Below are 17724 nucleotides of genomic sequence, written 5' to 3'. Positions count from 1 at the left end.
TGTGGTCTCTGTCTTTGTCCTGAAGCAAAGTATTTTCTATCATTATGTAGCTTTTAAACATGTAATCAAACTCAGGATAATTATTACCATTAGACTGTGTTGTAAAATGCTCTCTGACTGGCAGCGTCCTTTTAAAAATATGGTCCCAATTTAGGCTTTACAATTTTGCTACTTCCTGACCTTTTGGAAAATTTACCAGGGTACTATTTGTATTATATTTTAATTCACATTTTCAGCTTTGTCTCACATAATGTCTCAGTACAAATAAGCAGACAAAGCTTCTTTGAAACAGTGTTATGGTCTGCTCAGATTTTCTTTATCCAAATTTAGGTATACTTACTCAATTCAAAAGGTAAAGTTGTCCAGTTCTTATAAAGCAAGGCAAGCCCTGACTGGTGTGGCTCAGTTGGATGTCGTTCTGCAAAATGAAAGGTCGCCACTTGGATTCTTGATCCGAGCGCACGTGTGGGTTGTAGGTTCAGTCTCCAATATGAGAGGCAACTGATTGATGTTTTTCTCTCACATTGACAGCATTGCTCTCTCTTTCTTCTTCCCTTTCCTGCCTCTAAAAGATAAATAAAATCTTTAAAAAAATTTAAAAAGACACAGGTGAACAGAAATCATAAGGTTTGGGGAACCAGCATGAGACAGAGCAGCTTCCCAGGCTGACATGGAACAGCACCAGACCATCAACACCTAACATTCTTTGTCATGGAGGCTGTGCTGGTGTTCTTAGGAATTTTGCACATACATACAAGAATTAATTTTGCAGATCCATAATGTGCTTTCTGTTTTTTCTGTATATTTCTAAGTATATATATTTTCTTAAAAACTCAAATGGGCCCCCTGTAAAGAAATATGTTATGATTTTTAAAAGTAGTATTAGATAATTTTGTGATAATTAGGTGATTGCATTTAATTTGTGTTAATATTGAAATTATAATATTGTCATTGTACTTAAAAGTATTATTTAATTATTTACAGTTCAGAGCACACTCTTTTACCTATACTTGTAATGATTCTGTTATTTTTATTTAGAGAATAAGAAATTTGTGTTTGGAGACACAGCTATGCTTCTATCAGAGCTTGCAAACTTAATTGATAAATGGGATATCAGAATTTTGTTTTTCAGTTTTAACAAAATGTGTCATTCTTGCTTCTTAATTAGTATACTTAATTAAGTTCATAATATCTTCTAATCTGCCAGTCTTAATTTGCTGATTTTTTTATTCATTCTCAAACTTAGAGCACAACATATGTTTCGCCAAGCCATGCGCACACCTATCATTTGGTTCCACGTGGTTCCTGCAGCAAATAAAGAGCAGTATGAACAACTCTCCCAAAGTGAGAAGAACAATTACTATCCAAGCCGCTTCAGCCCTGACAGCCAATATATTGATAACAGGAGTGTGAACAGTGCAGGGCTTCAGGCACTGCAGAGAGTACCCAAACCGACCCCCCAGGCCGAGCAGATGGACTCACACCCACGACTACCTCAGAGCTCACAGCCCTCAGGAAAACCACCAGCAGCTCCAGCACCAGCATCACAAAGTGTGTTTAGTACAAATGTAAGCAGTGGTTATAACACCAAAAAAATAGGCAAGAGGCTGAATATCCAGCTTAAGAAAGGTAAAACCTACCTTAACTTTGATGGATTTTATTCTTTTTTTAAAATTTTTTTCCTATTTATTTATATTTAGAGGGGAAGGGAAGGAGAGAGGGAGAGAAATAGCAATGTATGGTTGCCTCTCATGCATCCCCTGCTGGGAACTGGCCTGCAGGCATGTGCCCTGACTGGGAATCGAACCATGATCTTTTGGTTCACAGGCCCATGCTCAATCCACTGAGCTACACCAGCCAGGGCTGATAGATTTTATTCTAAAACTCCACTAGCTAAACCAAAGTGCCCTAAGTTTTATCCCTTTATGTGAAACAAGTGATGTGACTTTATTTTTATTTATTTTTAAAATATATTTTATCGATTATGCCATTACAGTTGTTCTATTCCCCCCTTCATTCCCCTCCACCCTGCAGATCCCTCCCCCACCATTCTGCCCCCCTTTAGTTTATGTCCATGTGTCTCAAGTTCTTTAGATTCTATATTTCCCATACTATTCTTGCCCTCCCCCTGTCTATTTTCTACCTACTGTCTATCCTACTTATTCTCTGTACCTTTTCCCCCCTTCTCCTTCTCCTACTCCCCTGTTGCTAACCCTCCATGAGATCTTCATTTCTATGGTTCTGCTCCTGATCTAGCTGTCCTCTTAGTTTGCTTTTGTTTTAGGTGTGGTGATTAATGACTGTGAGTTTGCTGTCCTTTCACTGTTCATCTTTTTTATCTTCTTTTTCTTAGGTAAGTCCCTTTAACATTTCACATAGTAAGGGCTTGGTGATGATGAACTCCTTGAATTTTATCTTATCTGAGGAGCACTTTATCTGTTCTTCCATTCTAAATGAAAGCTTTGCTGGATAGAGCAATCTTGGTTGTAGGTCTTTGGATTTCTTGACTTGGAATAATTCTTTCCAGCCCCTTCTTGCCTGTCAGGTCTCTTTTGAGAAATCCACTGACAGTCTGATGGGCACTTCTTTGTAGGTGACTGTCCCCTTATCCCTTGCTGCTTCTAGGATTCTCTCCTTCATTTGAATCTTGGCTAATGTAATTATGATGTTCATTGGTGTGTTCCTTCTTGGGTTCACCTTCTTTGGGACTCTCAGAGCTTCCTGGATTTCCTGGAAGTCTATTTCCTTTGCCAGATGAGGGAAGTTCTCCTTTATTATTTGTTCAAATAAGTGTTCCACTTGTGGCCATTTCTCTTCCCCTTCTGGTGCCCCAATAATTCAGATGTTGGAGTGTTTAAAGATGTCCTAGAGGTTCCTGAGCCTCTCCTCATTTTTTTTGAATTCTTGTTTCTTCATCCTTTTCTGTTTGGTCATTTTTTCCTTCCTTCTGGTCTGCTTCCTTGATTTGAGTCCCAGTTTTCTTTCCATCGCTATTGCTTTCCTGTGCATTTCCCTTCATTTCAATTAGTTTAGCCTTCATGTGTTCCTCTAATTTGTGGCTAAAATCAACCAGTTCTATGAGAATCCTGATCACCAGTGTTTTGAACTGTGCCTCTGATAGGTTGGCAATTTCTTGGTCGCTTAGATTTATGGGCTCTGGGGCTCTGAGTTGTTCTTGAGCCATGTTTTGATCTGTTTGCGCCTGTTAGGTATGAGGAGCGGAGTCTTAGTTGTTCACTAGGGTGGGGCCACCCAGGTCGCTAGTTTGTGATGCTGTATGTGGGGGTGGGGTCAGAGAGGGAGCAATAGCAGTCCCATCTGCTGCTTCCCGCCGCTGGGGCCTGCCCGGTCTGTTTCATTGCTTGCTCTTTTGCCTGGTTTATCTGTGCGCAAATGTGTGACCGCGGTCAGCCTCCCACCCTGTGCCTTCACTGGGTCCACCCCTCGCTACCCCACACCTGGGATCTGCCCTTGACTGCCGCGTGCCTGGATGTGGGGATCTTTTTTTGCCTGACCAGCTTCGCTGCTGGCTCTGCCCCTCTTACCAGTCTGGCTGAGTGTTTCGTTGTTGTTGAACTCCCGTAGAGTTCAATTTTTCTGTGCTTTGGCTGTGTTTTTTCTTGCTAAAACTTTGTTGTTTTTAGACTTGGTTGTTCGAAAAGGCACAATGTTTCCACCTCTGCCTCCATCTTGGCGGAAGTGCTCAGAAGTGATGTGACTTTAAAAAAATACATTTAAAATGTATTTTTTATGCTTCTAGATTCATTTTGATGCATAAAAATTCAAATGTTTGGAGATTAAGGCTTTAAAACAAACTTATGTGAAGAAGGTAGCAATTACTACTGCAGCAAGTTTTTTACAGTGAAGGGAAATAATTTCAGGATGTCACATTCAAACTCAAGAGTAAGGGTTTGACTCTTTTGATCACTCCACTCGATGAGGACTTTGGAGAGGTCCTCCATGTCAACCTCATTATTTTGGTGATAGTTTGCTTGACATTGTCAGTGGCTTGTAAAATGAGGAGAATCTAGGCCATTGTTCCAGAATATAACATTACCTCCATTTCTTAAGGTGACAGGGGAATTAATCATTGGCCTTGCTAACCTTTTATTACATATACATTATATCAGCTTATTTCTTTAAGTGTCTCTGCCCTCTACCATGACTTAGAGCAGATGCTACACTTGGTTTTCTGATTTCCAGTCACTGTCCTCTCCAGGCATTGAAATACACTTTTTGTTATCAGTCATCTATTTCAGCTGATCATTTTGATGTTTTTAAATTATGTCTTTCAAAATGGTGTCATTATACAAATATTTCTTTTTTTATGACCTCAACCAGTTGCTGCAGTTAGATGGAAATGAATCCAAGAGAGGTTGGCTGATTTCCACATGTCCCCTGGCTGCTTCTAACAATAGTTTCCCACTAGCACATTCCATAGCTTGACATTTAGACAATTTCTTTTTCCATTTGGTGTAGGGTTTACAAGCTTGTAAACTTTGAGATTCCTATTTCCTTTCCAAATTGTGTTCTTTCGTTGAACTTTACATGAACTACAAATGCAGTATTTCTGGTTACTAGTTTTTTAAGCTCCAAATACTTGGTTGACATGATCAGGAACTGACAGCTTTACTCCACTTTTGAAACCCCTTACACACACAGAGTCCTATCAGCATAAACCCCTTTTAGCTCTCTTAATTCCTAAATAAGAAATATAGCAGATCCTCTTTCTTTCTTTGTCTCTATTCAAATGGCAGGCCCTTGTTTTTAAGTGAAAACTTATCCAGCAGCACAAATAGAGTTGTATAAAAGACAAAATTCTGCTTGGTATCTCTCAACAAAGGACAAATGTTTTACTTGACCATTGTCGTAAAGATATTACTTCCTAAATATCTTTGCCTTTTTACACTAAGATTACAGTTTTTGGCACCATTCTTCTATTTCAGCAACTTATATCATGAACCATTTAAATAGTGAATTTTTATTTGCCTTTAAAAGAATAATTTTAAAATAAATTTTTATTTTAGTAGCATTTAAAGAGATGTAATTACATTTTATACAAGCTAATTTAGAAAAACTATGCTTAATTAAAATAAGAAAATTACAACCAATGATTTTCTTTAAAAACATTTTTCTACTTCTGGCCAAGATGGAGGCATAGGTGGAAACATTGTGCCTCCTCGCACAACCAAGTTTAAAAACAAAGTTTTAGTAACAAAAATGCAGCCAAAACACAGAAAATGGAACTGTATGGAAGTCCGACAACAACAAACCCTTCAGCCAGACCAGTAAGAGGGGCGGAATCAGCAGCAGAGCAGGGTTGGGCAGGAAAGATCGGCCTGAACAACCCAGGACTGCATGAAGCCGTTGGCAGATCCCAGGTGTGTGGTGGCAATGGGTGACCCAGTGAGGACCCAAGGTGGCTGGCTGACCACGGTCACACGTTCATGTGCTGATAAACCAAGCGAAGGAGTGAGCAGTGAGACAGACTGCTCAGGCTAGGGCCCCAGCTATGGGAATTAGAATCTGAAAGCATGAATTGGAAGGACTTTCAGGGTCTAGGTGCCCAGGAGAGGCTCCCAGGCTCAGAGAGTTTGTTAGAGAGACCCACAGGGTCCTGGATGGTGCACAGGCCCACACACCCAGGAGCAGCACTGGAGGGCCAGGTTTGCTTGCGGGAAGCAGCAGAGAGGACCTAAATTCGAGAGAGAGCAGAACAAACGCCATTGCCCCCTCTCTGACCCTGCCCCCACACACAGCATAACAACCCAGCAGTCTGGGTTGCCCCACCCTCATAAACACCTAAGGCTCTGTCCCTCATACACAACAGGCATGAACAGACCAAAACATTATGGCTCAAGAACAGCTCAAAGCCCCAGAGCTAATAATTCTAAGTGACCAAGAGATAGCCAACCTTTCAGATGCACAGTTCAAAACACTGGTGATCAGGATGCTCACAGAACTGGTTGATTTTAGTCACAACTTAGAGGAACAAATGAAGGCTAAACTAATTGAAATGAAGGGAAATGCACAGGAAACCAATAGTGATGGAAAGGAAACTGGGAATCAAATCAAGGGAGCGGACCAAAAGGAAGAAAAAAATGACCAAACAGAAAAGGATGAAGAAACAAGAATTCAAAAAAATGAGGAGAGGCTTTGGAACCTCCAGGACATCTTTAAACGTCCCAACATCCGAATTATAGGGGTACCAGAAGGGGAAGAGGAAGAGCAATTGGAAAACTTACTTGAACAAATAATAAAGGAGAACTTCCCTACTCTGGCAAAGGAAATAGACTTCCAGGAAATCCAGGAAGCTCAGAGCGTCCCAAAGAATTTGGACCCAAGAAGGAACACACCAAGGCACATCATAATTACATTAGCCAAGATTCCAATGAAGGAGAGAATCCTAGAAGCAGCAAGAGATAAGGGGACAGTCACCTACAAAGGAGTTCCCAGCAGACTGTCAGCTGATTTCTCAAAAGAGACCTTACAAGCAAGAAGGGGCTGGAAAGAACTATTCCAAGTCATGAAATCCAAAGACCTACATCCAAGATTGCTCTACGCAGCAAAGCTTTCATTTAGAATGGAAAGACAGATAAAGTGCTCCTCAGATAAGGTCAAGTTTAAGGAGTTTATCATCACCAAGCCCTTACTATATGAAATGTTAAAGGGACCTATCTAAGAAAAAGAAGATAAAAAAGATGAACAGTGAAAGGACAGTAAACTCACAGTTATTAATAACCACACCTAAAAACACAGCAAACTAAGAGGACAGCTAGATTAGGAGCAGAACCATAGAAATGGAGATCACATGGTGGGTTAGCAACAGGGGAATGGGAGGAGGAAAAGTGAGGAGAAGGTACAGAGAATATGTAGGATAGACAGTAGGTAGAAAATAGACAGGGGGAGGGCAAGAATAGTATGGGAAATATAGACTCTAAAGAACTTGAGACACGTGGACATAAATGAAAGTTGGGGGGTGGGGAAGGGGTGTCCAGGGTGGAGGGGAATGAAGCGGGGGAAATGGGGAACTGTAATGGCATAATCAGTAAAATATATTTTAAAAAATTTTATAAATGAAAAGAAACATTTTTCTGATATTGAGTAATCTAAATGTTATAGAGCTTTACAGATATATCTTGATTGTAATTTACAAACTGCGAGAATGTATGACAGAAGGCAGAAACTGTGCATTCTTGCCAATAAGTATAAATATTTTACATAAAAATAGTTTACTATAAATAATGGTGAAGAGTGCTGGTTGTCTTTGGTTAGTACTAAATACAGCTGTTAAATAATGATTGTATGAGAATTGAACAAGCTTTCATTGTACTTAACATAACATAATGATTTTCCCAATTATGTTACATTTAACATTTTTAATGAAGCACATCAAAAACCTAGGACATGGCAATGTTAAATTTTAAATTCACTTCAAAGTGACTTGACATGCTTTGATGGAACTGAGGTCAATTTCAAGGACTTGAAAAAGAGAAGCTTAATTGGTTAGAGCATCAACCCGATATGGCAAGGTTGCAGGTCTCATCCATGGTCAGGGCACATAGAAGAAGAAAGTAGTGAGTGGTAAATGCATAAATAGGTGGCCCAACAAATAGATGTTTTTCATTTTGTCTCTCATCTTTTCTTTCTCTAAAATCAGTGAATTAAAACATTATTAAATAAAGAGATAGAAGCCATCATTATAATGATTCTTAGGCATAATTTTAAAACTATGTCAATAGCATAGCTCCTATGTACTTGCTTCTGTAGTTATGATTTTGTGATATATATTGCCATTTTGGGATTCTCAAATGCCCTTCCCTTTTGTAGAAATTAGCTTTTTAGTAAAGTGAGAAGAAAAGATCAGTAATTTGTATCAGTCAGTGGAAAATATTTAGTTGGCTTTGCTAAGTGAAAGTTGATAATCTATGTATCTTTATTTTAAAGGTCATTGCCTGAACTTTTAGCTTACACGTTTAAGGGGTATTGTTGATATTTTAGTAGTATAAAGATTCAGTCAGTCTTTGTAGTTGATACAAATTAATATTGTAAAAGGAGGATAATTTAGAATTCTTTCTTAATAAATGTCATTACAAGTCATTAGCATTTCATGAAAGCACAGAGATGTATGGAAAACTCCCAGCAGAATAATTAGGGAAATTTTATACACCATTCGAGGCTTCACAGAAGACTTAAGAAATTAACAGTCTAGACATATTTAAGTAACTCAGTCTTGCAGCAAAAGAATGGTTTATTTGAACTCCAAATATTTACAGCTATAATTATTATTTTCTTCATTTCTACTTTGTTGCAAGTATCATTATTCTTCACTATTCTTTGTTTCTTCGTTAACACAATTTTTCATTCATATTTATTTGCCTATATGTTTGTTTACTTATAGAACATGTGCTCTCGCTTATAGTTTTGTGCTTATGGCTGCAGCAAATGAATAAGTTCTATACATTTTGCACCTTTATACATCTTTTTATTCATCCTGTAATGAGCAAATATTTGTCCTAATATAATTTTAACTGAAATGGAACCTGTTGTATCTTAAGTGCCATTTTAAAAAGCTTCAATAGAAATGAATCATTATTAGACACATAAAAATTCTCTCATACATTAGAAATTATCTTCCCATTATTTCTTGGCTTATTTTGGCCTATTGTGTGTCGATTCCGGTGACATATATCCTTTTTCTACACTTTATTTAGCTTTTAAGAGTGTCTGTCAAGAAAGCTGCTAAAGAACTTAGCATTTGATAAATGAAAACCAGCACAGTGTTTTAAATACCTCATTAAGTTCAGTACCTTTAAATATAATATGATGATTCTCAGACTTGGTAGCTACAATCTGTGATGGGCTCTTCAGTAAGATATTTTGCTTTCTATCTTTTGTTTTTTTGGTCATGGTCAGATTTAGATGAGTTAGAAGAGAGGTAGGCAAATGTAGTAGGTTTTGTCCTGTTAGTAAATAGCCGTGCCTAATTATAATTTGGGGAGATTCTGTTATCTGTCTCTAGAAAACTTTCTCTTTATTTTTTCATCACCCTGAACTTTTCCCTTCTATTTCCTACCTGTCAAATTTGATACCATTATTCCAGAATAATATTTGCTATTTGAGGTACTGTGGGTTTTAACAGAAGTTTTTTTTTTTGTCTTTTTGTCATAGAGAAGTTAAGTTTATTGTCATAATCAAAGGTTTAGACTACTTAAAAAACTTTAGTATCCATATTTGTGTATCTGTGTAATATCTTTCACTGGTCTTTAGGCAGATTTCCATTTCTTTCCATAGCAAAAATAATGAATTTTGCTATGTAAACCATTTAAACCTTTCAGAATTTGGTCTATTTTGAAAAACCTGTTACAACTTTTAAAGCATTAGAGAAATATAGGAAAGTTACAAAACGTCAAGGAATATTAGTATGAAGAATAATAACAGATTCTTTATGTATAACACGCCTGTAAATTTCAAGACATCTCATTTTATTTTATTTTTTTCCTGCTATATACTTAGGTACAGAAGGTTTGGGATTCAGCATCACTTCCAGAGACGTAACAATAGGTGGCTCAGCTCCAATTTATGTGAAAAACATCCTCCCCAGAGGGGCTGCCATCCAAGATGGCCGGCTTAAGGCAGGAGATCGACTCGTAGAGGTGAGTGGCTTCTCTAAGTCAGGCGTCCCATAATTCTTGAGATATGTTTTTAAAAGTATTGTTATGAAATAGGAAACATTTTAGCAGAAGTATTCATCACAAGACATTTCCTCTTTTTAAAAATTTCATTTTTTAATTCTTATTTATGCTGTTTTAGTTGTCCCAGTTTTTCCCCCTTTGCCCTCCTTTGCTCAGCCCACCCCCTGCTCCCACAGTCAGTCCCCACACTGTTGTCCAAGTCCATGGATGAGAAATACCTTTTTGGTTTGGTATACTGAAAATTTTAGTCACTCAGGCATTTGATTTATGAGGTATCATAACATTTTGTCATTATATAAGTACAATGTGTATGTATTAGTTTATGTTTCTAGATGGCTTTAAATTTATGTCTGGCAATATAGAAATACTATCTATTTTGTATTCAGAACAGAGACAAATGAAGTAAGTGAACCAGTGTGTCTTAATGAGAGGAACAATGAAATGTTCAAATGAAAGTGTAGAAAATGAATTGAGACATAAAAGTCAAATATCAGGGAAAAAAGAGTTTTTCAAAATTTCCTTTCTGTACCTCATGAGTTTCAATTCATTGATCTTTGAAAATGTCTTTGACATACATAAATATATAGAATTTATGTTTGTGTGAATGTTTATGCATATGGAAATAAAGGGGAGAAGTACTGAGTGAAAGTATACTTTATTAGCCATTTTTCTTAGTGTTTTCTTCACAAAACATAGTTAATATTGTAGTTCCTAATTATTTAACTAGTTAACATAAATTTTTATGACATTGCCCTTTTTTCATTGCTTGTATTTTCCTGTGTAGTTTTGAACTCTCCAGGTTACGTTCACCTGAAGATTTCTTCAGAAGTGATGAAGGAAAGAAATAAATTCTAGACTTTCTCATGTTCATATTTTGGGATTATATTACATAAATCATGCCTCTTTTTTGTTCTTCACATACCATTTTTAAAATAAACACTGATAAAAGAGGCTAAATGAAAGAAAAGGTTTTGAGTACAAATTACATTTAAGGTGTTTCTGAAATGGACCATTTTTTTCCTTGGGGTACACACTGTGTACCGTTGACCCTTGAACAGCACACAAACTGCTGTATGGTCGAAAATCTGAGTATAACTTTGACTCCCCATAAACTCACCTACTAATAGCTTACTATTGATCACAAGCCCTAATGACGTAAACAATTGGTTAACACACATTTCATGTTATATGTATTATGTACTGCATTCTTATAAAAAGTAAGCTGGACAAAAAAATGTTATGAAAATCATAAGGAATTGAAAATATATTTACAATACTGTACTAGTTTACTGAAAAAATATCTGTATAAGTGGATTTGTGCTTTAAACCCAGTCATTCAAGGGTCAATGGTAGTATTATTTCAAGTTGGTATTTGTTGCTTGTTTTATTTAGTGAGTCTCAGCTGGGCCTTGAATCTTTGCCTCTAAGTTTAAAACCAAAACAAAACAAAACACCTGTCCTTTTGTTTCAGATGTCCTTTTCTCCCTGAATTTACCCCAACTCCCTACATTCTTTCTTTTTAAAGCTCTTTACTTTATTTTTGAGTTGCGCTTTCATCACATAATTTCTTTTCTTTTCAACACATCCCAAAGACTTTTCTTTTAAGCAATGGGAGTGGCCTGCAGCCTGTATTTTTTTCAGTTAGATTTTATTTTCTACAGCTATTAAGCTTTCTCTTAAAACTGAAACTACATTTCACATGTTTTATATGTAATTACTAGCATCTATACTTGTATCTATGCAATATTGGTAATTTTGTGGGTTGGTTTTTATGAGTGTCTGAAAGCATACAGAAAAAATATCAAGATGTTTTCATTATTTAGAATTTTTTGCCTTTTTTTTTTCACTTTATTATTACTTACCTATTTCCTGAAATCACTTCATAGTGGTATATTGAGCTCTAGGAAATGGTTTTTAATACGGGGGAAGATTTCAGAACATTCTAACTACAGGAAGATTTTCGAGAGAGGGGAGGGGAAGGAGAAAGAGTGGGAGAGAAATATCAATGTATGGTTGCCTCTTATGCGTCCCCTGCTGGGAACTGGCCTGCAACCCAGGCATGTGCCCTGACTGGGAATCGAACCGCGATACTCTGGTTCACAGGCCCGCGCTCAATCCACTGAGCTACACCAGCCAGGGCACTACAGGAAGATTTTGATATTACAAGTTAAATAATGTACTTAATTGCCTTGGACAAAAATGTTATTTTTATCTAAAAAAATATGGTAGACTACTTTTTAAAAGTAAATTCTGCTCTCATTTCTGTTAAGTATATAGTGTTTTCTGATAACATTATTATACTTCATACAAAATAAAAATGATGAATTTGGTTGTTTCAAATCTCTATTTTGGTAGAATTTTCTTAAAACATTGAAAAATATTCAGGTGAAATATTGCTATTCCTCAGAAATATTATGATTATTTTTAGAGATTCTTCTTCATTGTTAGCCTTTCAGGGATTAAAAAGGTTATCTTCATTTTTCTTTCTTTGTTTTAATTTTATTTTTTAATAGGTTATTTATTATTATTATTTTTTAATTTATCTTTAGAGGGGAAGGGAGGGAGAAAGGGAGAGAAACATCAATGTGTGGTTGCTTTTTATATGTCCTTTGCTGGGAACTGGCCTGCAGGGAACAGGCCTGCAGGCCTGTGCTCAATCCACTGAGCTACCCCAGCCAGGGCTTTAATAGGTTATTTTTAATTGTATTTCTTTCCATTACCATTTATCATCCTTACACCCACTTCCACTTCCCCTTCCCCCACAATCACCACACTGTTGTCTGTGTCCATGAGTTCCTTTTCGCTTGATGCTGCCACCACTTATCCACCCCCGTACCCTCCAAAAAAGATTATCTTCATAAGTTTTGGTAAAATTTCATTGCAAGTTAAAATATACCAAAATATTTTTAGTGTATTTTTCCTGCCTACTACAAAAGCCACAGTCTTTTATTTTGGGGTAAGAAAACCTTATGCTATACAAGGCCATCAAGACATCTTACTTGAGAGCCACTAAGTTTTGTATTAACTTGACATTTTAGATATGTTTGTTTATTACTTGTTAGTTATTAATGCTCTAGTGGCTGTAGCTTTTGGTTTATTGATAAGCACTAAAAGATTTACTACTTCCTGTCTCATTTCTAGATACCTGGTCTGCATTTCTCTATTAAAAACCACAAAAGCCTGGTGATTACCAGATCCTTTAGAATTTACCATGAAATGAGTTATATTTTATTACAAATAATGATCAGTTCTAGAATGTCTTTTCTTCTGTTACCTGTTTGCATAGGATTGCAGCTGAAAACTTTTTTTTAAATTTGTTTTAGGTAAATGGAGTAGATTTAGCAGGCAAATCCCAAGAAGAAGTTGTTTCCCTGTTGAGAAGCACCAAGATGGAAGGGACTGTGAGCCTTCTGGTCTTTCGCCAAGAAGATGCCTTCCACCCAAGGGAACTGGTGTGTAAATTTAGAGCAGATGAAAGATTTCTGATTCACATGAGCTAGGAGTCTGGGCTAGCTTCCTGATAGCTAGTATTTCCTGAGACATTGTCCAAGCTGTTCCCATATTTTATGTCTTTCAACCTTAATACAAGCATTCTTTTCTCATATTTTCTCAGTTTTGGAAATAGATCTCTACAATGTTGAGTATAAGGATATTTAAAAATCAGATTGCGGACATATTTTCTAGGACAGTAAATGTTTGTTACTGAATGAGTTGAGAGGGACTGATTGAATACAGAGATGATTTCGTCACTGTCACTTCAAAGGCTATTGTTGAAAGCTTGCCATGTTCTCCAATACATGTGACAAATCTTTATATTTCAGATTTTCATAGTTCATGTAGCTAAACCAAATAAAGATGCTTGCTTTTTGTATGAAAGAGTACCATTGTTAAACATTATTACTGAAAATAAAAAGACTTGAGTGGCAGCCGTTAAATACCGATAAAGACATTATTTGGAATGACAAATCAAATGAAAACGCATTTGTGTGCAAACTGTTTTACTTTTCATGCATCTATCTACTAAATATTACAGGGGGTATTTATCTAGTATTGGTGCAAAGGAAGTATGTATATTAAATTGACATAATTCTAAGTGTTTTTCTGCAAAAAGTGCTAAGTTTTATTTATATATAAAATCAACATAATTGGAGGAATCTCCTTTATCTTTTGATGTGATGAGAATTGTTTTACTTCAAATACAAGTGATATTTAAATATTTCAAAATAGGTTCTAGTTGGGTCCTTTGATACCTTCTAGCTTTAAAAAACAATTCAGATACACTAGAGTGGCAAGTTTTAGGGGTACAGGCCCCAAATTTGTCCTATAGCCTTAAATCTCTTAAGCTAATACTTCAAATATGGATATGTCATGGTGAACAAATATTTCTTATTATAAGCCAGATAAATTTTAGTAGTAAGAATATCTCATCCCATGGTTACTAACGGTTCTGAAATTTTCTATGCCTTTGTGCAAATCAGATTTTGATAGCTGAAAAGTGAACACTTTTATTTCAAGAAGATTTTGAAAAATTATTAAAACTTTTTAATTTTTGTCTTAAAATGTTTAATCATTACTCCTCCCCCCACTGTTATCCAGTTTTGTATTTAAAATGCCACTCGATCATAAACCTTCAGATGTCTTAAAAGGTTGTAAATTAGTACATAAAACAAAACTGAGATTTAGATGCGATTTGAAGAAGCTTTGGTTCAATATAGGAGAACTGGGTAATAGCGTTGTCAGATTGCCGAATTTCAGTGCTGCTCGTAGGCAGCCTTTCCAGAGTTAGTGCCAGTATACAGTCAGCTTAAGTTATTCAGGTTATTCTTGTCCAATTTTGATTTTCCAGGCTTCTGTTTCTCCTTCTGCTGCCTACTTATTTTTCTTGGTTATTCAATTTATTGCTTGTGAGTTTTTCATTAAGGAGTGAGCCAGTAGGCTCTCAGTCTGGTACTCATGCTGCAGCTGCTTGTCAAGATTTAAAAGAATAAAATTCTGAAAACTTAAAGAGGGACATTTAAAATGATCTTTGAATCTAATTATCAAACTCTCTTCCTCTGTTTGGGGTATCTGTATATAATTTCTCTGCATAAAATGAAATACTTTATCAAGATGTGCCTTTTAAATAAATCAACCTTGTAACTACCTATAATATAAAGCTGCCTTACAGTATATGAAAAAAATCACATTTAAAATCTATGTATTGTTTTGATGCTTTTGGTTCACACTGCTATTATCTGGTCTAGCTATCAAATTATGATATACCTTCTAACTTAGTTTTAGTTAGGAAAATTACAAATAAATTAGAAACAGTGCTATGAATAGAAAAGCCATTTGGTAAGATTTCTTTTCCTCTGTATAATAAATTGATGCTATACTGTGAATGAGCAAGTAAAACTTACATCGAGACAGTTTTCTTAAAACATACACCCACACAAGAACTATGAGATCAGTGAAAGTTTACAAGACAGAATAATACATTATCCAGAATATAATAAGCACCCTCTGTGTATTGTGTGGATGTTAGAAATGAACAAAATTTCCCTTCAAGTAAAGCTTTGTGTCCCTGTGTTTTGAAGATGGCTTTGGTCAGTCTGTATTTATGTTTTTCTTCAATTCTTCTAGAATTCAGAGCCAAGCCAGATGCAGATTCCAAAAGAAACGGTAAGAGCTTTGTCTTTTGTAGGATACAGAGATGTTTGAAAGATAAATGGAACTAACTTCTTACTAATTAAATACAAAGTTAACTTGTCCTCCCTCTTCCTGGCTCATATAGATATTACATAAGTTTATTAAATTCCAAAATGGTCTTAAGGTGATTTACTGCTATTACTCCAAATATAAAATATTTTGTGATTATTTCTGGTCATACAGGGATAAAAAAGGGAGAAAGATTAGATTAGTTTTTTATTACCTACATAATAAGAGGGACCAAAAGTTGCTGAGCCTGGTAGTTTAACATATATGTTAAGAATTGCACTGCAAAGTGAAAAAAAGAAAACTTGATAAAGGCACAGAAAAAAATAGGGAGGGTAAAAGCACAATAAAAATATATCATAATCAGGAAAAATTAAAATGTCAGTAATTAGACTAAATATACTAGTCTTAACACATAAGTGTTTTATTTATTATAAAGTATTACAGCATATTGCAAGGGATGGGCTAATTTAATAAAAGTAAGAACTCACAGTTCTTAAATTAAAATGCATATCTAGTTTTGTCCTGTTTAGAAGACAAGTCCTAATACAGACTGGAGTTAAAGGAATAAGTGAGTTCTAGCATGTAATACTAACATAATAAAAGTAAGAATTGCCATATCGGTCTCTGAGAGTGTTAGTGTGGATGCACAATGTGGGGAAGAAAGACAGGGTGTTCTTATTGACATATAATATCATTTGGTAGAAATCATAATAGTTAGGACTTTTGCACATCAAACAATATCACATAAAACATATTACTCCTAAATTCTTGTAAGATGAAAGAAAATTTAACAAAACCTTAGCCACATGGGTGAGGCTAATACATATTTACAGAAATTGTCAAAGGTGAAAAATATGAAGAATTTGAGTAACATATTTAACAGATTAAAATTTTTTCTATGCATTCAAAACAAACAGATTTGAGCCTAATAAACAAATAAAATGTTATTTTCATTATTTCATAATAACAGACAAATCATCCCTCAGAGGAAAATCCAGAAACAACCTTGAGAACAGTATACATTCATAAGTATGGGTTGTAGAAAATTTGTAGTCTTAATTTTTTTTTTCTGAAACCAATGGGTTGGTGACAACTGATCAGAATCACAGCAGTATTTGTGGGTGTATTTGTGTGTGTGGTGGGTGAGTTGATAGGTGAGGGAAATGGAAAAGGTTGATTCTAAAAAATAATGTGGGCACAGGAGTGATTTATACTATTTTAAAAGACAGTAATGATGACAAACTACTATAAAGCTAAAATACTTAAAATAGCATGATATTAAAATAGCATGATATAGCATGATTGAAACAGACCTTATATTTGTATGTACATTAAGGATGGCATTTCAAAATAGTGGTACAGGATGGTTTTCTTTCCTTTTTTTTTTTTTAAAGATTTTATTTATTTATCTTTAGAGGGGAAGGGAAGGAGAGAGGGAGAGAAATATCAATGTATGTTTGCCTCTCGTGCGTCCCCTGCTGGGAACTGGCCTGCAACCCAGGCATGTGCCCCCACTGGGAATCAAACCACAATCCTTTAGTTGTCAGGCCCGCACTCAATTCACTGAGCTACACCGGCCAGGGCAGAATAGTTTTCTTAGTGTTTTAAAACAGCCATTCACTTTTAAAGGTTAGGTTACTTCTTTCTTACCATACACTAAGGTAAATCCCAGTTGATTATGAAATTAAAACTAAGAAGAGAACTAAAACATATAGAGAGAAGATATGTGAAAGTCCCTGTGTTAACTTTGGAAAGTGAATGCTGTGCAGGAATGAAGCAGTCGAGATGTCGTTAGTAATAGACGGGTGTTCAAGAATTTGTGTGATTGTGAGGGTTTGTATACTTCTGTAGAGAAATAACCAAACCATGAAATAATTACAAGATAAATGCGAGATGAAGTCTTTTACAGTGTGATCCCTGAGTAAAGACTGCTCCTTTGTTGTTATTCTGTTGGAAAACAGAATAACATCATATATAAACTACATCTGTTAATGCCTAACACTGTCTGAGGTGGAAAATGATGCTATAAGCAGTATAGATATGTATGTTCTTCTAAAAATTTAGTCAGTCCTAGTGAGGACACTGATGAACTTTTCAATCACCGAAGGGGACCAGCAGCATGGGCTTTTAAGTGTGGTATTTATTCTTTTGAGAATTGCAAGGTCCATTCCAATGCACTCTGCCTCACGCTCTAGCCCTGTGTGCTCATGAGAGCATGCCAGAGCACATGACAATTCAGACACCTTGACAGCAGAAGTGCTATATGTATGCATACTGTCTGATTTCCAATTACAATTGGATTTTTTTCTGATGAGAATTTTCCCAGTAAATT

At 35.9% G+C, this 17724-nt stretch overlaps 1 protein-coding gene across 18 annotated transcripts in view; it reads left to right on the top strand.

Moving 5' to 3' along the window:
* Positions 1 to 17724, top strand: part of PARD3 (par-3 family cell polarity regulator) — a 766077-nt gene that overhangs the window by 403168 nt on the left and 345185 nt on the right. For 12 of the 18 annotated variants that reach the window (XM_053668864.1, XM_053668863.1, XM_053668869.1 and 9 more), the window contains exons 9-12: positions 1247 to 1629; positions 9517 to 9656; positions 13019 to 13147; positions 15318 to 15356. In XM_053668864.1, coding sequence (XP_053524839.1) covers positions 1247 to 1629; positions 9517 to 9656; positions 13019 to 13147; positions 15318 to 15356 — 691 coding nt within the window. The remainder of the gene's footprint in view (positions 1 to 1246; positions 1630 to 9516; positions 9657 to 13018; positions 13148 to 15317; positions 15357 to 17724) is intronic. The other 6 variants (XM_053668874.1, XM_053668872.1, XM_053668873.1 and 3 more) reach the window with 1 other exon arrangement.

The sequence above is a fragment of the Artibeus jamaicensis genome, unplaced genomic scaffold (assembly GCF_021234435.1).
Source record: "Artibeus jamaicensis isolate MK-2021 breed Jamaican fruit bat unplaced genomic scaffold, CSHL_Jam_final contig_515, whole genome shotgun sequence".
Taxonomy (NCBI): Eukaryota; Metazoa; Chordata; class Mammalia; order Chiroptera; family Phyllostomidae; genus Artibeus; species Artibeus jamaicensis.
Note: the sequence above shows the minus strand (reverse complement) of the source record. Positions and strands in the feature narration are given on the sequence as shown.